The sequence below is a fragment of the Argiope bruennichi genome, chromosome 1, assembly GCF_947563725.1.
Source record: "Argiope bruennichi chromosome 1, qqArgBrue1.1, whole genome shotgun sequence".
Classification (NCBI taxonomy): domain Eukaryota; kingdom Metazoa; phylum Arthropoda; class Arachnida; order Araneae; family Araneidae; genus Argiope; species Argiope bruennichi.
Window position 1 is genome coordinate 33,227,204 of NC_079151.1, and position 22,760 is coordinate 33,249,963.

At 32.3% G+C, this 22,760-nt stretch overlaps 1 protein-coding gene across 1 annotated transcript; it reads left to right on the forward strand.

Moving 5' to 3' along the window:
- The first annotated feature begins 1,405 nt into the window (after positions 1-1,405).
- Positions 1,406-20,963, forward strand: LOC129966883 (CRISP/Allergen/PR-1-like). Its single transcript, XM_056081494.1, has 9 exons — positions 1,406-1,475; positions 1,556-1,837; positions 5,500-5,587; positions 8,020-8,216; positions 11,736-11,833; positions 12,941-13,056; positions 17,267-17,404; positions 18,897-19,156; positions 20,780-20,963. The coding sequence occupies exons 2-9, from the start codon at positions 1,556-1,558 to the stop codon at positions 20,879-20,881; spliced, it is 1,281 nt and encodes a 426-aa protein (XP_055937469.1). The 5' UTR covers positions 1,406-1,475; the 3' UTR covers positions 20,882-20,963.
- Positions 20,964-22,760: the final 1,797 nt, after the last annotated feature.

Here is a 22,760-nt window from a genome sequence, read left to right on the forward strand (position 1 = left end):
GAAATGCAATGAAGAATAATTTCAATCTGATGACTTAACTGTGTAATTTCAAAATACATTAATTAATTTTTTAGCAATATCATTTTTCACAATTAAGTTACGTTTTTATAAGAAGGCTATCAATGCACTGCATTTAAAAAGTGCATATTAATGTATGTTTTCCAGAAAAATCAAAATGACATCCGAGTCTTTCGATCGACAGTAATCAATTTGTAGTAGTATTAGTAATAGTAAACATAGTATAGTCTCCTTACGGAGTTGCTCGTACTATGGCTCTTGTGAGGTAAATTCCCACTTGACTTTTTGCCAAATAAATATTGGAATTATCTGCGTCACTCTAAGCCAAGAACAGGCCATGGAAGAAGGGCGCCTTCAATCTTACCTTACTGCGGATCTGTGTTGAAAACCTTCGAATTCATCAACAAAATAATTAATCAAAGGAATTAAATATAAGATAGTATTTCAAACACCACTGTTTTAAAATAGGAAGGAATATTAATGTTATTTCCTTAACAAATTAAAAAAAAGATAAAGAAATTAGAATGCTAGATGAAGGAATTTTAGTTTTAATACTTAGTATTTTTTGGAAAGATTGATTATGTTTTAAAAATTCCTCAAAATTCGACAAACCTATTCAATATTTAATATACTTCATTAGAACTTAGTCTTTTGTTTTATCCCATTTTGCATCCAGGTTTTCTTCTTAAGGTCACCAGAAACGAAACTTCAAGTAAATATGAGAGGAAAATCCTCAATACGAAATGTTGAAAGAAAACATTTCTACATCAAATTTTAAAAATTCGGGATTCAAGATGTATTTAGTAGATGTATTTAGTAATGTCATTTTATGGCGATAGATTTTTATAAATGCTATCTATACACATGAACACAAACCTTTTCTTTTATAAAATATATATATGCTTGTTGAAATAATGTAAAAAGGTACTCTTTTTTTTCCTTATGAGTTTCTTTAGATATGACATTCTTATTCATAATCTGTAGAATCTGCCCCATATTTTGGAAAATTTTGTAAGAATAGGTGGTGCAAAATTTGAATCTCAACCCAGAAGCTTCAATGTGTCAAGAACAACTGTAAATTCTAGCCATATTCTGAGGAACATCTCAGTTTAGACTTGCCTCCTACTCAATTACTACGATCAATGTCAACAAACCAAGAATTTCAGATACCATCTGGGTTTCATGTATTTGTTGTCGTAAACAATTTTTTTACTCAACTTATTTTTGACGTTTGACGAAAAATAAATAACGGCATGACAAAAAAAGAGCACTGTTGGATGTCAAAACAAGATCCGATTCTTCGCATTTCAAAATATTCATGGCATTTTAAATTCTTTGTTGAATATTTTTTTTTCAACTAATCAAATATTGAGCTGTATATATATATGGGTGATCTTTAGAGAAGTATACACTTTGCTGCTTTGATCAGTTTAAAAGATCGTTAAACCTATCCTTAGGTAATAATTTTTCTTTATATACATCAATAGTTTTGAACATCTCACTTGTGTATCATGTAAATTATCTTATTCCTTTTCAGATGTTTGCCACCATGTGGCGCTTTTATATCCTCTCATTATTCTGCCTGGTGGGATGGTCGAATTCTCAAAGCTGTCCAGCTCAGTACAAGAGATTCACCCCAAGACACACTTTTTGCATCAGGCGGAATCCCAGGTGCGATATCAAGCGCTCGGGCGTATCCCAGAAAGAAATTGAGGATATTTTGAGATACCATAATGAGTACAGGAGTGGCGTTGCTCTTGGAAATGAACACAGGACAATTGGTGGTAGTCTACCCAAGGCAGCTGACATGTTGCAGATGGTAAAAATTTTTCAATACTTTTTAAAATTGCCCTCTCAAATCGGAATTTTAAAGTTAGGTTCAATAGAATATCTAATAGGATTTCTTATATTTCTCGAATCTGAGTATTCATTTTATTTAAGAGTTTTTCATAAGCATCTAATAAAATAAATAATGTTTTCTAATCGTGACTGATTCGAAAGTAATCGATTTATTTTCAAGAAAGCTAGAAGAAATGTTCAGAATATCAAAACACTGCCAAATCAATATAAAAAAGCAAGAAAAAAAATCGATATTAATTAATTAATTAAAAGAACAAAATATTTGCTGTTAAAGAGTTGGAGGGTATTTTTATAGATAAAAACGAATCCAAATTGATTTACTATAGACTTTATACAGAAGGTAAAGTTATGAAAAAAGATATAAAATAAATTTTTAACCGTCTCTATGAACCATTTAACTTAAAGGAATTCCAACTCACATTCATAATGAATTACTTATTTAAAGAAACTACTTATTTATTAACTGACCATGATTTTTAATATTTTAAATTTTTTTACTATATATAGAAAGGAATTTCATATTTGTAAGAAATGGTAAATTTTATAAGCATAAAAGGAACTGAAATATGTGAAGTTTTAAGCCATTGAATTATTTATTTTATTCATCTTATTTCTCTTTTTAAACCACTAAGTCACTGTAAATTTTATTTTTTACGATGTCCCAAATTGCATGAGGAGAGAAAATCCAAAAATTGATTTTATTTATTTATTATTACTTTTTTTTGATGAAATCAAATATTGAGTTACATTAAATGCAAAGCGAAAAGAGGGTTGCTATTTATTCACTGTGTTTCTTCAAAATTGAACCAGGAAACCAGATTAAACCATTTCGAAAAACATTTGAAAACTTACTTTTTCTTCAAAACACTGAATCAAATACAAAGAAAGTGACTCAGTTTAAATTGCTTATGAAATATATTTATCACAATATCGAAAAAAAAATTAACAACCTGCGTTCATGAGATTTTTTGTTTATTATAATTTTTCTAACGATAATTTTTTCAGTATGCAAACTCTAAATGTTTCGCATGTTTAACTGAATATGTTGTTGTTGTTTCTAATGGATCTTGTCTAGACAAGCCCACTGACTTTAAGAAGTCATTTGTTGTTTAAGCCAAGGGCATGTCTCTTGTTTTTTCAGTAGCGCCATCTTGGGCCAAGAGAACGACTTAGCTACAACGCGTCACAACTCATTTTACGGGGCGGACTTCGTTCATGTTTTTCATTCACTCATCCACAGATCGTAATTTAGACCTGAATCAGAGAAAGATCACCTCTGATTCAGTAGCCCCAGTGGTATTATTCTCGACATGGAGGATTTTATGACCACACAGATTTATAAGCGTCAGCCACCACACACGCGGGGAGTCTTCGGCCGGCGGAGTTCGAACTCGCAACCCCAGGGACGTGATTAGGCTATCCCGGCCTTTTAACCGAATATTACTATGCTTAGTGTGATTTAGAAGTAAACATGTTTTTACTATTTGGATTTCGAGTCAAGCCTGAATATTTGTTCTTTTTCATGAATTGTAAGAAAACATTCTCTTCGTATAAAATAAATTAAAAACCACGGAGCCATTTACTTTGAATATGGCGAATAGAAATAACAGAAATTAAATAATCTACTAAATGACAAACTGAATAAAATTAGTTTTAAAAATACTTTTATTAGTGTACCAAAAAGGGAGAATTTCTTATTTGAACTATTTTCTACATTTTAGATATTTATTTAGAATTCCTTATAATGATTATTTGGGAATCTAAAATTCCCTACCAGATGGCTCCATGAGTATTAAATTATTTTATTAAGTCAGAATTAAGTTCTGAAAACAGTAAAATAATGTAGTGCCCCCCCCCAAGAGTTCATAAATATACATAATTTCAAAACTCTACCACATCAGAAAGTGAATGAAAAATTTATTATAAAATTTCATTTTTACGAATAAGAGACAAACCAAGTTAATAAAAAGTGTTGACAAAGAGGATATACAGAAAAACTTATTTTTTTAAAACTTATTAAACAGAAAACTTTTATGTCTTTGAGTGAATCTATGGGATTTTTGAGACACAGTTATTAACGCTTTATAGACAATACCGTCTTCTATAGACATTCAAATAATCTATAGGAGAATAAAGGTCAGAGCAATCGAAAAACATCTATCATTAGTACTTTGCATTATGTCCTGAGTATTCTTATATAGTATAATACGAAAAATTCATAAAAATAGCAAATATAATTTTCCTCGATTTTTATAACTCCTCGAAAAGTCATAGACAAAAATAAGAGCCTCCAAACAGAATTGTAAAAATAAAGTATACTCTTCTGCCAGGAAGATATCGCAGTTCATTTTATTATAAAAAAATTATAAAAATAAGTTTTAGACCAAATACAAAAATTATGCAGCTAAAATTCTCGATAAGGCCAGATTTCAAACTTTGACCTTAAAGAGGCTAAGGTCATCCTGGGGTTTCTTGTGAGAAGATGTCAAAGACGTTTAGCTTTGCAAGCAATCTTGAATCACAAATAAGGTTTTTTGAAATTGGTATGACAGAATAACGGCTCAAAAATTCCCAAGAATGTTGCTTCCAGACAGATATAAAACTGTTTTCTTTCATAGGATGGAATTGGAAAGAATAAATTTCAGACAGAAATATGTCAGAGCTCTTTTTTATAAAGAATTTCACAGCTGTTTCTTGACAATAGATTTTTCTCGTGATCATTCACGTAAAATAATTTTATTTTATGATATCATGGTAGGTTTGATTTAAATAATTTTTCAGAGGAATTTGTCTGTAATTAATTATATAATATTCTAAAAAATAATTATTTTAGTAAAAGAATTTAATTTTACAACTTCAGGTTTTGAAATAGAAAATTTACTTGTTTCGTGTGAAAGAAATGAAATTTTAAAATATAATTTTTTACTAATGGCAATTAAGTTAACATTTTATTAGTTTATTAAATATTTAATTTAAAAACATAAAAAGTTGAGAGCTCCTTATCTTTATTCGTTAACATTGGTTCATTAATAACATTTCGGGAAAAAGTGTATCCCTGTTTGGTAATCGTTTTTAGACAAACTCCTTTTATACATATTTATGGCAATGATTCTTATGTCAAGATTTCCCGAAAATTTTTGCATAAAGATTTCCAATTCAATCAAGACCTAATAGCTAATTTTTAATTATTATATCAATCATTAACAAGGCATCTAGATTTGCATTCTGTAAAAATCATTCAATTTTTTAATTATTAAAAATAAAAAATATCAGTAGTTTAAGAGTTTAATGAATTTAATTTTTTTTTACTTGAATGAATTTTCAAGTGTTAAGATGCTGTTTGGATAGCTAGTATGCTTAATTCTGCATTTACAGATGTTTTCAGTTCTTTCGTAATTGATATTTGAAAAGAAAATCTATGAACTTCTTATTTTTATAAAGTTAATCAAACATATATGGTATATTTTTTTTTAAATTGAAAAGTTTTTGCTTCACTTAATAAATGAAAATTAAAATGCATTTTTGGATTTATGAAAATTTAATAGATGTTGCCGAAATAACACTCTGAATTTTTTTTATTTGCATTTTTCATAAAAAAATATGTTTATCTATGATGTTTAGGTTTGGGATGATCAGCTGGCCGCCGTAGCTCAAAAATGGGCAGAAAATTGTGATTTTAATCACGATTGTGGTGAATGTCGAACAGTTGGTAAGTTATTCAAATCAAAATCTATTTCGATAATATCCAAATTCTATTGTTAATCTGATAATGTAGATATATACAGGATATGATCTGCACATCTTACTGACACACTATTTATAAATGCGCGATTATGCAACATCTGTCTAAATGTTCTGTTCGCCCGACCACTTGAGCCGTAATTAACAAATTAATCATGTGATTATTCAGAAAATAGTAGGTGCCAGCAAGATAGCATTTTCCAAAATCATAATGAGATATTTAATTACAAATTTAAGTTTTGTTTCTTTAACTTCGGAAGTAGTATGCACAAAAATTTTTTTATATTACTTTAAAATAAAAAACACTTTTTAATAACAACATTTTTTTTTCTCACAGTTCCTCCTCTAATTTTGTTAAATTAAAAAATACTTTTAAATGTATTTTGGAATAATACTTAGTTAGGGATTGCAATACCGCACCAAAAGTTCAATACCGGTATTCGGTATTTTTAAAATCTAAATACCGGGATACCGGTTTTAATACCGGTATTAGAAATTTTAGAAAAAGAAAGAAAACACAGGTATTTCTGTGTTTTATTTGCCAGTTTTGTTAGAGAGTGTAAATATCACAAAAAATAATTTGTAACTTAAAATTATAACAGTATATAATCACAAAAAAGTAAAGAAACATCTTATTTATTTAAATCACAAAAAAGTAAAGAAACATCTTATTTATTTAAATCACAAAAAAGTAAAGAAACATCTTATTTATTTAAATCACAAAAAAGTGTAAATATCACTGTTCAGTCTGGGCTACTATTACAACTTTTTGAAATGTGATCTTAAAAAACATAATGCATCCATTGTACTGTCATTAAGCCTGAAAAGTCATTTTGTGTAAAAATGACCAGCTGTCGAAAACGCTCTATCGGCATCTACGTTAGTTGGTGGTACTGTTAGCAATGAGCAATATATTTTTTCCAAGTATTTACCTCTAAATCCCTCATCTTAAAATAAATCGATTTCTCGTCGGATGGTTTTGGATATAGTTGAAATTGTTCGTTGAAATTTTTTAATTTATTGCTCATTCTAATTTTTGTTCAAGAGACAATTCCTTTTCACTATCAACAGTAGTGACATCATAATCTTCGATTATTGAACCGAATTCTTCTGAATGTGGATAGGGATGTTCAGGATGTTACTCTAAACTTAATCAGATTTGAATTTGTTATTTTCTTTTCTTCTCTTTCATTTTCATTTTTAAAATCATTATAATTATGTAAATACCGTAAGACATTTTCTATTTCGGTATGCCTTTCTTCTGTGCGATTTTTCAATGTAATATATAATTCTTCAGATAGTGATGTGTGCTGTTCTTTCAGTGACTGCAACATGAAATTTATTGTTGCATTAGCTGTTAATAAATTAGAATCTCTCCATCACAATGCCTCAATAGTCAATTTTATAGGAAGCAGAGCTGATATAGTTCTGGATATTAAGTTGAATTCACTATCCGAAAAATTAATTTTCAGGTTTAAGTCGATTATTGCTTTTTGAATTGGATTTCTAAATTTCAAACACCGTTACATCATTAGGAGTAAACTGTTCCAACGTGTCTTAGAATCTATTATTAACATATATTCTGTTTTATTTTCAGTTAGTATATATTTTTGTAATATGGGCTTTTTTGTAGGGGAAAGTTTAAATATCTTAACAATTTTTCAAACTTTAAAAATTAAAGGAAGCAATTCTTGATGAGTTAATATTTCATCCTCATTAGCAATATCTTCTTCCACAATTACATTGTCATTATCTTCATTGTCAATATCAATCTCACTCTTACTCTCTTCCATGTCGGAATCCGAAGTTTCTATATCCACAGTATTTGGATTCTTCTGTTCTTTATTTTTTTTATATAATACATCTATTACCCCTAATTGAATTCTATGATCATAGCACAATTGCTTATTTGCACCAATCAGTTTCCAAATTTTTTCATAACTGTTGCACCATTAGTCGTTATGGATACAATATCTTCTTTCAGGGATACCCATGTTTCGCTAATTTAGATTTAAGCAATTAATTAAGCCATTCATTAGCTAATTAATTTCGCCAGTTAGGGAGACATAAAAACAAAAATGTTTACTATTTTGCTTTGTTGGCGATCCCTGAACATATAGTGGAGACAATTTTAAAAATTTCTAGTAAATACCGAAAAACCGGTATTTAAACTTGTGAATACCGGTATTACGAAATTGTAAAATGGCTCAAAATACCGGTATTCGGTATCCCGGTATACCGGTATTGCAATCCCTATACTTAGTATAACTTTTGTAAGCTCGCTTATACAGAAGCATGGTTTGGAGATTTTTAACAGTCTTCTTATAGTGACTGTCCAAAGATAACTTTGTAGATAGAATGTAAATTTCTTATTTTAACAAAACTAACTTTTCTTCTTAGAAAATTTCGCCGTGGGTCAGAACCTTGTTATTCAGGGATCGACTTGTCAAGGTCATGGTTGCAAAGAAGATAAGCTGACCCAACCAAACTGGCAGAAAGCTATTAAACGCTTATATGAAGAAGTTTTAGGCTATCAGAAAGACTGGCTGTGGAGCTTCGAAGAACATGATGGCCCACAGACTGGACATTTTACTCAGGTAATGAGAAATATTATTACTTTATCTAATCATGAAAGAATTACTTTTCGATGATTTCATTATCATTAGAATTCTATTTTGGGGACGCAAGATGCTGATACCATAAGTCTGAACAGTCACTTAGCGATTAGACGAAGATTCATTAATAAATAGGTTTTCTAGACGATATTTGACTAGGAAAATGTGGGGAAAATATCAGCTCCGGAGATATTCGGAATTTTAGCCACTGGCCAGTGGAAAGATGAGACAAGTTGTCTACTTGAATTGACGATCAGATTTCTGATACTCAAAATAGAATTACGTTGATACCACTTTGATCGGGCTTGTAACGAATAAATCATGATAATGTTCACTAATAATAGATGATTTAATTGCAGTAGACTTTTTCAACTATAAGAAAGTTTTGACAATTAATTAGTTACACTAATTTTTTCAGGAAGCTCAATAAGAGTTTTTCCGATTAGAAAATGCACGGAACTTAGAGTTCCGAAGCCAAATTTCTCATTCTACCATTGGCTTTAAGCCGATACATGACTATGTCTAGCATAAGAGGGTAAAGTTTAACAGATGCCCTTTGCATATCTTCTTGGTAAGATATCTTTTAATGAATTTGTGGATGACTTTCAACCACCGCCAGAATTGGGAGCATGTTATACTAGGAATTTCCGATTAGTATTTCTTATACTCATTCTATTGTGGTACCAGAATCTTCACATTGAGGGTTCTTGAATTTATTTCAACAAGTGTTGGCCTCACCTATGATGTTCCGTAAATTGTCTGACAAGATTTCGGTGGGATGATCGCGTTGAGCAACAAACGGACGTAGTGTGACTTCGGTTAAGAAAATTGAAATGAACTCGGATAGCCATACAGATGAATAAACAGACTTCAATTGGGCAGCTTTTATGAGACGCTTATCTTAGCCCTTGAGAAATCCAAAGTAACTCAATCCAAAGGAGATTTTTTTAAAAAAATGCCTAGATTGTAAGTTTTCTATCTTAAGATTCGACGGTTCATTATACAATCAATTGCAAACGATACAGTACTTCATTTTACGGTGAATAGCGGTTCTACCATATGAAATAAAGAACATTTGACGAACGGATGGCAAAGCCAATTCTGGTTGGTCATGGAAACTGAGATGATGAAAATTCAGAATTACAAGGGGGAATGATGCTTTTTAGGAATGACCATAGGAAATTTTTAATTGTAGAGGAGTAGAGGAAATTTTTAATTTGTTTTGGCGTGCTCCTCCTAACTCTGAGAATATTATATTTATCCATGAAGTCATTTAATGAAAGTAGTTTTTTATATTTGGGAATGAGTTTGTTCGATATTATAAATAATTTAGAATTGAATATTTTGGATATATTCGAATATAAAGTTTTCAGAAATAATTTAACTTCTTCTCCTTGAAGGGTCCTATAGATTTAATCATTAGTCTGAAAATTTGTATGCAGCATTTTATCCCACGCAAACACTCTAATCAATTAAGAGTAGAAAGAACATTTGATTCAAAACTTATCATTTAAGGCAGAGATTTCCAAACTTTTAAATATTTCGACTGACTTTTTAGAAGCCGAATCGATAGTGACTCGCTTCATCCTTCGGTGCACCGTAATTTTTCAGAGACTGACAACACATGCTCTTTAACAAACAAGATTTTATGAATAAGAACAGCTTTGTATTGTTCCAACTTTTGAATATGAGTTGTTTTATAGGGTATACGAGGGTTGGAGCTTTAATAGTGGCAACACTGCTGTAAAAACGCCCCGCAACAAAACCAAAGAATGTCACGTATACCACACGTTAGCTATATACCTACCTTACGTCTCAGCAAAAAGACTTGTCCTTCCTACGTCACGCGCAAGCGGAGTGACCGGAAGAACTGATTCTTGTATTAGCTTGCGGTCTAAAGTAAGTGTTGTCAGGATGTTTTCAAAACAGGAACAACGAAGTTGGATAAAAATTGAATGTGCCAGAGGTCGTACAGCACGACAATGTCATGTAGGGCTTCAAGAAGCTTGCGGGAAAATCTACTTTACCTTACAGAACTGTTGCAAGATGGATAAAAGCCTTTAATGAAGGAAGCCAAAATGTGGCAGACATGCATCGGCCAGGTCGTCCTAGTGTCAGCGAAGCAGAAGTGAATGCTGTTGCCGCACTAATGGACAGTGATCGATGCCAAGCCATTCGTGAGCTGGCCCGACAGACAGGATTTGTGCATACGACTGTGCTGCACATTCTGAAGGAACGCCTGGGCATGAGAAAATTTACTTCACGATGGGTTCCACATCATTTGACGGAAATGCAGAAATGGCTACGATACGATGCTGTTCGAACCCACCTGGAGCGCTAGGAGAGCGAAGGAAAGGCTTTTTCACACCGTATCATTACGCTGGATGAGACTTGGCCAGATCGTACCAGCCAAAACTGAAACGCCAATCAAACGAATGGCGTCATTATGGGTCACCTCGAAGTTCGAAATTTCTTCAGAACCCCAACAATGTGAAAATTATGCTGATTCTCGTGTACGACTGTGATGGTGTCATCCTAACGCATACCGTTAACCGCAGCAGACCGTCAATGTGCAATATTACTGCTCATTTTTGGAGCACCATCTCAGACCAGCTTTGAGAAAAAAACGGCTACACTTTCTGCAGAACGTTCCTATCATTTTGCATGCCAATGCTCGGCCGCATGCAGTGCAAGCTGTGGCTGATTTGCTCCATCGATGGGGCTGGGAAGTACTTTACCATACACCATACTCCCCAGATCTTAGCCCTTGTGACTTTGACTTAATTTCTAAGATGAAGAAACCACTTCGTGGCATTCGCTTCAAAACTGTTCCAGAGATTCTTGCGGTAGTAAACCGGTCCATTCGAACTATCAACAGAACACGCGCTGCTACAGGTGTTCTGCGACTTCCACATCGTTGGAAACGGGTTGTACACAATGCTGGCGACTATATTGAAGATCTATAAAACATGGTGACATGAATAACTTTTGTATTCCATGTAAATAAATAGTTTCTTCTATTAAAGTTCCAACCCTCGTATTTTATTCTTGGCGCTTACGAACGATGCATTATTTATTATATGAAGATTTAAAATACATAGACTTTTTAGAGGCATTACTAAAACCTTGTAACTTGGATGACTGATGATGTGCCTTGTAGAGTGTTTTGTGCAATTACTATCAACTCGCATGTTTGCATGATAGATGTTGTATGTTACAAATTACAGATAAAATGCGCCTGTAAATATATCATGAAGAAGATTCGTCGATATCACATTAACACAAATGTGTGCTAAGACAATGAATTTCCAAACAGACTGGAAGTTAGAAGCTTTGCTATACGCAAAATACAAATGCAAAATACAAATTTGCTTTCTTGTTTGTAACTGATATGGTCTAGATCATGGAGAATCGTATGTGGTTACACATCTTTCAAAGAATGTCATATTGTTCTGCATTTTCTATTCTATTTTTGCTTCAAATTTGTTTCCTTGTTTGTAGGTGATATGGTCTAGATCATGGAGGATCGGATGTGGTTATACATCTTTCAAAGAAGGAGGCAAGTACAAAAGGTTCTATGTCTGCAACTATGGACCTGGGTATGTATTTTCTTTTCAGTTTTAATAATACATTTTCATAAGTAGCTTTTTATATAGTATTAGTTGGCTGTAGCAACCACCTGGTATGCCGGGAATGTTGTCTGTGTTTAATTTGAATGAAATATTTTATTCATAACTTGATGATCATGTTTCTCACTGAAAAGGAGGAATTCATTTTATGATCTTGTGAGTAAGTACACCATAATGTAATTAAAAATTAAAGTGTATTAGTAATCTTTTTAAACTTGCAAGTCATTGAATAAAAATACAAGTCATGCAAAATGGAAAATCAAATATCAATGGATAGAAGTTTTTATCGACTTCTGAATGGTAAACTTATACATTGTTTGCTTATAATTAAAATTAGAAAAATAGCAATGATAACATAAACATTGTATTGAATCGGCCATCTAGAGATTAAAGAATCTAAGGATACGTGGTCGTGTCGTCAAATAGCGCTTTCTCAGTGTTATTTATCGTGCATTTTCCGATCAATTATTTCTTTCGTCTGCGTGAGTTAAGTGTGGCAGTTACGAAATTTGTACCGTCTCTTTATCGTTTTTCAAAAAAATTAGTACAAATAATTAAAAGTATTTTTTTCCTTGAAAAAGTTTCTGTAGTCATTTTTATTACAAGTAGTCACCAGCACAAACTGTCAAACGGTATTATTTTTACAATATCTTTCCAATATTATAATAACATTCTGAGAAAGTCACGTATCTTGCACTAATAGGGTAGTCTTAATTCATTTCTTTTATCTGGCTCCCACGCTCTGAAGTAGTTTATGTAGCTTCTTGGAGATCACTCATTCGAACACTTTTTTTAATATCAATTACCGACAATGAAAGACCAAAAAAATTCAAGATTGTTGTAATCTGATATTCAAATATTATATACAAAAAAAGTATTATAAATTTCGAAAAAGTTTACATCAATAGATTTCTTTTGCTATTTTGCATATATTCTTCAATAAGCATTTCACTGAGCATCTGACAATCCAGCAAATGCTGGATCATAATCATTTGGGAGGGAAAGGAGAAGGCCAAATATGGCAAACATTTTGCACGGATTTATTGTTTGATAAATAGTTATGAATTTTTATTTCAGAGGAAATGTAGCAGAACAGCCTGTTTATAAAAATGGACAGCCTTGTTCTGCTTGTCCAATCAACAGTTGCTGTGGTTCATCATGTGGCGGAGGACTCAGTTATCCAGGACTTTGCAGTGAGATTGTTTCTATTTCCTTAAACCATGATAATTGCCGCCAGAGTCATTGCATAGGGGTACCGCATCTTCCCCGTGATCTGGGCGTCCCGGGTTCGAATCCCGGTTTGGGCATGGTTGTTTTTCATCTGTGTTCTATGTGTGAATGTGCTCCCATGTAAAAAGGGGTTGTGCAAGCGAATGCGTGAGTTTCATTTTCATATGTTCTATAAGTCAGACTTCTGCCCTCGGGTGCTCAGGGGTCTTTTCCCTCAAGAGCTACTGCACCCCCTTTCAGTGGTAACGCGGGCACGACATCGTCATGATGATTGCCTAAAATTAATATGAAACTTACGTAATCGCCTAAATGTGGTTTGGTTATATTAATTGGTTGGTTATATTATTACCTTTTAAAGCAACACTGGGACTATTTTGGGCCAGTTTACAAAATTTTAAACCACGGTCAGATGACGAGAAAGACACCTGAGCTAGTGCTCCCTCGCCAAGCTTCCGCACCACACCATCGGGAGAACATTCGTCCCCACCGATTTAGCATGCTAGATCCTCTTACACAATGGTTCTTCGGTGGAATCAGGTCTCGAATCTGGAACCTTCTGACCCCGAAGACAAGACTTTATCCCAAGCCACCGCTGCCCTCCAATAAAAATATTATAATATGAAGGCCATACAAAAAAAATTCCTGCATTATGAAGCAAGGAAAATGATCTAAATGGATCCTCAGATCTAGGAATTTTAATTTCATAGAGAGGAAATTATGTTTTTAAAGCTTTCTTCGTCAGGAAGTCGGCCGCTTTTTTTTTTCTTGAGACCAATTCTCAGAAAACGACATCCAAATGCGTTTGCGTATAACGTTTGAATATGTTGCATTTTACAAGTTGGGGATGTATCAATATATGGGCGATTCAAAAGGGAAGTTTTCAATTCTCCATAATTCTTAATTATCTATGGCGGAAGGATAATTCAGTTCAGGTATGTAATTTTTGTATCAATTTATTTAACATCTATTACCCTTGAGATTAGCTTAATTATATTAAACCCCATTTTTCAAAACAACAATAAAGGTAAGTTTGGATGCCCTCATAATTTTGAACCCTGATTAGATTACTAATACGATATCTGAACTAGCACTCTCTCACCAAACTTCCACACCACAACAGAGGAAGGACATTTAGCCCCGATGCATTTAGCGCGCACCGGACTGGCCTACACTGCCTTTCCTTCGTGGAATCGGGTCTCGAACCTGAAAAGGCCCTGGAACGGTCCGAGAACTTACTGCCAGGCCATAGCGGTCTTCGTTCAATCCATATTAAGTATCTCTAATAATGCTCTTAGAAATAAAAGAACAAACATCGCAAAGCGTGTTTAAAGGCTTTAGTTCATATAGCTCTTGGAAGATTTGATGGTCTTATAGTTGAGTCTAAGCTTCGAGAGAGGAGGGTTAGGGGTTGAAGATACGATTTGGAAGATTTATTCTTTATATGAGACATATATCTGATTTTAACCTGAAGGAAAAGGTATCCAGCTCCTGAAGGTGATTTTTTACATTTTTGTGAGAATATGTTTTGCTGTGTTTAACTTTTTTTTAATCTCTCAGCTTTAATCGATGGTATTGTTCCGATAGAGACTATTATAAAATTAAATTATCTATGAGTATTGTCTGTGAGGACATTATAGATACTTTTGAAGATGATAAATATTTGAATAAAAATATTTTAAAAAGCAAATAGAAGATTTTTCATTCCTGAATCTCACAACAGCGCCATTTTGGATACGAGGACTGAAAAGTGGTATAAAAACACCCAAATTCTAAATGTAATTTGTGGAATTTTGTTGTTTCTTATGGCATTTGCCCCGTATCAGGTCCGCTGTTCAAAGACAGTCAATTTAAGCCTAAGGGGGAGCGCCTCTTGTTTTTATCGTAGAGCCAACTAGGGCCAAGAGTGCAACTTTGCTACTCACGCATCACTCATTCGCTTGCACAACCCCTTTTTACAGGAGGGCACATTCACACATCTCACAGATAAAAAGATTAAACACGAAGAACAACCATGCCCAAACCGGGACTCGAACCCGGGACGTCCAGATCACGAGGAAGATGCGCTACCCCAATGCCAGGACGCCGGCTCGTGGCATTTTAAATAAGATGATCAGAAAGTTGTAACTCCTGGATAATTGGTCGATATGCTCTTCAAGAGGAAATTCGAATTCTCACAAAGAACATTTTGAATATATATATATATATATATATATATATATATATATATATATATATATATATATATAATACAGAGGAAATTATTTAATAAAAAATACTACATTTTAAAGCTTTTTGTTGCACTATCTAAAATTTAAAGTCAACCTTTCATTAATGAATCATAGGCTAAGAATATTATTATTTCAAATGTCATTTGTTCCCTGAAAACTAACAGTAAGTATAGATATATTACTTATAACAATATTAGATATTGCAGTGGCTTTCTCCGATCGGATTCCTCAGATACAAACCTACTCATGAACTGTCAAGAGGTATGATATTGGGAAAGTGATAGTCTCGGCCGTGTTTTTATATGGGTCATTCAATCTCATTTATTTTCCTATAATTTCCTCACGATTAAGATGAAGTGATAATTTAAATTAGTTATATTATCATCTAATTATAACGGATAACATCGGTCTTTTAATTGTTTAGAATTTTAGGGTAATTTTGTAATTGTTTAAACTTAAGAGTCGAAGGGAGATTTTCAACTCATAGCTTCAACTGCTTCAGCTTGAGTCACCTCTTCAGAAAAATTTAATCAGTTCTCTTCTTATTCTCTTATTCTCTTTTTATCGTTTTAGCTCTTGTCTTTTACAAATTTGTAGAAAATTTTCCTTTCCTTTTATATAAATACTAGCCGCCTTTGGCGACCAGCCGGTTCGCCAATCTTAATGTTCATTAAAATTTTAATAATTAAATATTTTATGCAATTCCTACTTTAATAGCTTCTTCATCAAAATATTTTAAAACTTCAAATTTTGATTGTCATATTATTCATTCATAATATTATAAAGGCCTTCAGTCATAACGTAATATGTATCTCTCTAATTTTCTGTTAGCACCCGTAGAATTTATGCTTTAAATTAAAGTGGAAAGAATTAATCTTCAATTAATATAATAATATTTTTTTCTGAAACAAAGCATTTTTTTTATAATCTGATTACTGAAAATAGTCACTCAGCGTTTAAACTTTATGGTCACTAAAGAATATCTTTTTTAATTTATGTAATATCACAAGAATTTGTCAACAAAATTTTCTTAGATTCATTATGAGCAGATCGATTAATTAACAATGTTTAATTTTAAATGCATCAAACACTAAGAAAATAAAACGAATCGTTTAAAATAAACGATTGAAAACAGGTTTTAAAAAAACTACTTAAAAAACGATGTACTTAAAACTATAAGCATGTACAAAAAATATATAACTAACATAAATACATTTTAATTACAAAAGCATACAACGAACCTAAAAATAATTTAAATCCAGTCCGCATCCGTTTATAATAATTGTGAACACAATGCGGAATTCAGAACACAATGCGTATGCGTGAATTTTCAACGCCAGTTACGTAACGCAAATACGTGATTTTTTCTACGCCAGTTGGGGTAACGCTATGTGGATTAGAAATTTTTAATTTCCTTTATTTTGTTTTATTTTAATTCAAAAGTATCTTCAGAATGAATCTGAAAGATCGATTAATTAACAATGTTTAATTTTAAATGCATTAAACATTAAGAAAATAAACAGAATCGTTTGAAATAATCCGCCGAAAAATGTTAACCCTAGCCTCATTACTGTTGGGAGAAAAAAAAAACTGAAGCCTTACTCGTTTGGCGGTGGGAAAAATGGAAGATTTTTTTGGCGGGAAAGTTAGTTTTTAATTAATAATTAAAATTCTAATTAAAAATTCGAAAAAAGGAACCCCAGGTGCACATTCCCAGCCTCCAAGGTATACATGTTCCAAATTTGGTAGCTGTAGGTCAAACGGTCTGGCCTGTAGAGCGCCAACACACACATTGAGCTTTATTATAAGTATAGATTTAATAAATACTGGTTTAAATAAATATTTAATAAATGTCTTCTGACAAGAATTTATCTCCAACATATCTAAAGTGGAGAGATTTTTTTAAGATGATATTTATTGCAGCGATATTTCTTTCTGCTTTCAGAGATTTTGGACCCAAACACCGCACCCAAATACCGTAAGCCCTCAAACCTCTTCTTCTGTGGTGCATCATCCAATGATGAAAATTGCCAAGCAGCTGTGACTGGAGTTAACAAATGGAAGAAAGTGAAATCCGTTGGTGGTCTGTATCGATTTAATTTCCAGAATTTTTGGATCGTCATCGATTCTATCTTATTTTTGATAGGTTTTATTGAGATCTTGTCAGATTTCTAGAATTCTCCCTCCCCATTTCCGATTAAAAAAAGAATTTTTGTGATTAAATAAAATATCCTTAATTTTCAGGAAACACAAATGCCCAATACAAACGAACAAATATTGAACTCTTAAATTAAAGCAACATATTTTTGAACAGATGAATAAAAAAGAAGACATAAGATTTGTTTCATATATGAAACCAAATTATAAAATTTAGTTTTAATAAATTCGGGAGATACCCACAGTATTGAATGGTTACCTTATTTTGCAGCCGTAAAATTAATTTCTTGGAAAAGAAAGTATTACGCTTTGTATTATAACTTGCTGATTTTGACTATCGTCAAATCTTGAGCAGTAACTGCCTTTTGATTTTCTTATTTCAAATTCGATACACGAAGAACCTTCGATTTTTCAAGTTTCCTTCCATAAACAATTACATCATGATTTTAAAAATTATACATGTTTAGTTTGAGCGAGGAAATGAATAGAACCTAGTATTAAAAAAAGCAGCTATAAAGAAAGCATGAACTTTTGTTTAAGAAATGGCATTTGATAAACTAAAAAAAAAAATCCTTTTTACGTTGAGTGGCTTGTGCATGGTGTTTATTTTCTTTTAAGTTCAAATTGATTCTCACTTAAAAAAACTTAATTTCAAAATGAATTTTCCTTAGATATTAAAAATAAAAAAATATATTTTTTGAAATCTTTTTTTTCGTTTTCTCACTTCCCCAGAGAAATAAACAACATTTTTTTTGACACATATCCTTTTAAATCATCTAGAAATGGGCCGACTATTACAAAAATTGTGGTATGTGACGGATGCACTCTTAATTAAGAGCGTTTGTTGTGTATGCAAATCAATCCAAATCTTCATTTTGACGCGGTCGACGTGAAAATTTTATTTAATAGAAATGAAATCTTATTCGCATTATTATTATTTTTTATACTACCATTTGTATTGCGTTCCACGTATATATGCGCCATCGCTTGACTTTTAAGAAAAAGGACTTAAGAGGCATTAAAAAAATAAACTCAGCATTTAACTAATTAATATAAGGATATTATAACTAGCATTTCGGAATCATTATTCAAATAATTATCTTGAGGGACGTTAAAAAAATAAACTTAGCATTTAACTAATTAATATAAGGATATTATAACATTATTCAAATCATTATCTTATGTAACGTATCTCTCCAGTATTTGCAAATAATTCTAAAGCTTAACTTTATAAACTGTGCTACTCATAGAGCTTCTGGTTTTGCGAAAAAATTGAGGTTTCTTTTCAATCAGGTCTGAGAAAAAAGGAGTTTTCTATCGTTATTCTTTTGCGAATTATTGCTTTTAAAGTTATATTATCATTGAGAACTTCTGAATAAATTGGTTAATTACTTGTACTCATTAATTCTACTATACAGGAAACTATGATTCTATCGTTCTGAAAGGAGGAGAGTCTTCGACTGTTACATTCAACAAAGCAATTATACCAACCAAAAATTCCTTCTGCCTGTTAATAAAGTTCCAAAAAGGTCCAGTAGACGCCCCGAGAGGGGACCAGAGCAGCTTCACGGCTAACTTCAAAATGGACTATTCCTTCGCTTCTCCAGTGCAAATTCGCAGTCGTACCTTAAGCTTTACTGATATCAAAATCCATCTTCGGTGGGGAGTGAAGACTAAAGTGAGTGGGAGGACTTTTTACATCGTCTAAAGTTAAAAGAGCAATTCTTGCATATATATATATATATATATATATATATATATATCCTGTGTTTCTAATGATTCTATAATTCTTTGTTTCTAATTCTATGTTTCTATGGCGAATCTCTATGTTTCACACAGTTGTGAATAGCATATAAGCCAGTTAACAACTACGCTACCCGAGCAATTGCTTTTGTATCCTGGTCATGTTACTGAACTGCGAACCACAAAATCCCAGGTTCTATCCTTACTCAATCCAATTCGCCAAATTGGTGACCTCGGACGATGAACCTTCAACCTTCGTACAGCTGTTGTGGCGCCATCTACCCACAGCAACCCAAAGTCGTCAGACTCACTTGACGCAGCAACAGCATCAGCAACCACTTGCCCACACACGCTCGCCAGCTTGGCGCTACTCAAATGGGTACAGGCGCATTAGACTCAACAGCTAATAAATACATCACCACCCAACAGCCATATCGTTCGTCTCACCTCCGACTCACTGGAGGGAGAGTCTGTAGTGAATAGCATATAAGCCAGTTAACAACTACGCTACCCGAGAAATTGCTTTTGTATTCTGGTTATGTTACTGAACTGCGAACCACAAGTTCCCAGGATCTCCCCTTGCGCATCTCAAATCCCCTAAAACAACTCCCTAAGTCCAAAAAAAAAGTATAATTTCAGAATTATGTCTGTATGTTAATACTTGATAACTAAAAAATGCCTTAAATTAGGGCAATGAAATTTAATATGTAGTCTTTTTTACTAACTTTGTCGAGTATCAGATTTTGATCGAAACACATTTAGAAGAGGTCTGTCTATCTATCTGTCCAAGTGCAAGTGAACACGATAATACAAAATATAAAGAGTATACAAATAAAATTTGGCGCACAATTTTGCTATTGAAAGTTTAAACCCGTAGCAAATACTCAATTAAATCAGCAAAGGTTGACCGTCTCTAGGTCTATCAATTCAAATGTAAATAACCTCGATAGCTTGAAAATGCGACGACTAAGATCGGGGAAAGTTGGTATGTAATTTTGTTATTGGAACTGTAGCTTGGGTTAAACTTTAGTTCTAGCAGACCGAAAAAATTATTCAAAATTCATATTCGATTTTCTGTACTATATTTCGAAACACGAATCTCTTATATGCGGAACTTCGAAACTAAAAATCTGAACAATTATGGCTTTATTATTTAGCCGGAAATTTTTATGCCTAGGAGAGGGGCATTACACCTTTATTAAGAATCATGTCAGAATCATGTTGAGGAGGCTATTCCCATTGCTTTTCAGACCTTCTTAACATTGAAACCGCTTGGCGAAATCCAAAATGGGACTATCTGCGACTTTAAGCAAGCTTTAGTTTATAGTAAAATTATTTTTCACGTTGCAACAAATTCATTAGTCTTGCTGTTTGTAAATCCAGAGATTTAGCTGTTGTATTTTTATTATAAATTATTGCATCATACGTCCTCTTGATGAATGAGTTTCCCCAAGAGATTGATAATCGTGGAAAATAATATTAATTAAAAAGTTTTATTTAATTTTTTTGTTGTATTTATCTTCAACTTATTATTATTTTAATTATTATTTTATTTCAGATCGCATTTACTTTCTCCGTTCCAAGAGGAGCAGGCCGACATGTTCTGGACATTAGAGAAATCAGTGCTTACGACGGACCATGTGATTCCCTTAGCATCTGAAAAGCTAAATAAATGTACATTTTCTAGAATTGGAACTCATTAAAGAAATTCTAATGGTGTAAAATAAAAACAATTGAATTAAGTCTATCTGAATACTTCTTGAGCGTTTTTGGTGTTGAAGTTTGCGATGTTTGATTTTTAAGAATGGACAATGAATGAGTGTCATTTCTTTTGAACTACACATAATAATAACAGAGACATAGATAAATAAATCACCATGAATTTTTACAGTTTTTTTTAAAAAATTATTCAATACTTTTATATGAAAAAAGTATTGAATAATTTTTCAGAATAATTAATAATTCAGAATTTTGATATGAAATAAATAAAAAATAAATAAAAATAAAACAGATTTTAGAAGTCTAATCCGATAATTCTAGCATAAATATGTTTAAAGCTTTATTTATGTAATTCTATTGCATCACTTCTTGCATTTTTTCGCATTGATTTTTACTTCTCGCAATTTAAAGAAAAAAAAAAAAATGTTTGGTTTCCCCATCTGTCTTTTTTGTAGCAACTAATTTTAGTATTATCTTCTTTCGTTTGTTTTTTCTCTCTCTTAAAACGATGATCGCTTCACGCTATTTGAAGATAGTATGTCAGCTTAAAAAATAACGTGTTAAAATTATTCATATGACATTGATAATGGAACAGAATTATTTTCGGTTTGGATGTTGTCTTCAGCTTTTCTGTATTGCTGCACTCATTTGGTTGCAGCAAGTTGAGCAATGGTTTAAAAAATCGTGTCACTCATCGATTGTAATAACGTGATTCGAGTCAACTTATTTCCAACTTTCATCGGGATTCCAACTTATTTTAAACTCATTTTCACGAAAGGAAAGAAAATGGAAGAACTATTATAGCAATGGGATTGGACATTGAATTTTGTCCGAACTGCCACTCCTCCAAATAATCTGATCCAAAGTTAAATTCAAAGAATTAAACAAAATGAACACGCAAATGATTAAAATTAAGTCGTTGAAATTATGACATATTAAAAGTATTATATTATTGACTGCTTGCAATCTGATAGGTCAAAACTCTCCTTAGAAAAGAATTCTAATACAAATAAATGGACTCTAATTTGCACATTTTGTTCTTAAATATAATGCATTTATCGGAAAATAAAGAAATCAGAACACGTATAAACCATAGAAGTTCAATGTAATGAAATGTTTTATGCCTCCAAGCATTAACACCTACTGTACTGGAAGCATCAATAAAGGTGGAATGGAATCTTTGTGTTTTCTAATAAAGTTTATGGATTGTAAACAGTTAACAACCCCGAAAAAGAAGTTTTAATGGCTCATCTACAAGAAATCGTAGAGTTTGCTAGAGAATCTTCCAAGTTTTAATCACTCGAAGTGATGTCAAAGTAGAATAACATTTTTATTAAAATAGAAACAACTCCAATATTGGTTTTAAAAATTATTTTAAAAATTAAACACTTTTAAATGTGAGGATTTCATATGCAACACACTATATTAGTAATGGATAGATCTAAAAAATTTTTTAAAAGTTACTCTCGGGATTTTCTATATGTGTAACTCGAGATTATAGTGCTACTTCTTTCCAATTCGATGTCGTTTCTTGACCACTATTTAATATGGAAAGATATTTTATAATCTATACTTATAATAAAGCTCAATGTGTGTCTGTGTGTGTGTGTGTGTGTTGGCGCTCTACAGGCTAGGTCATTTGACATACAGCTATCAAATTTGGTACATGTATACCTTAGAGGTCGGGAATGTGCACCTGGGGTCCCTTGTTTTGAAATTTTAATTAGAATTTTAATTATTAATTAAAAACTAACTTTCCCGCCAAAAAAATCTTCCATTTTCCCCACCGCCAACTTTTCCGCCAAAAAAATCTTTCATTT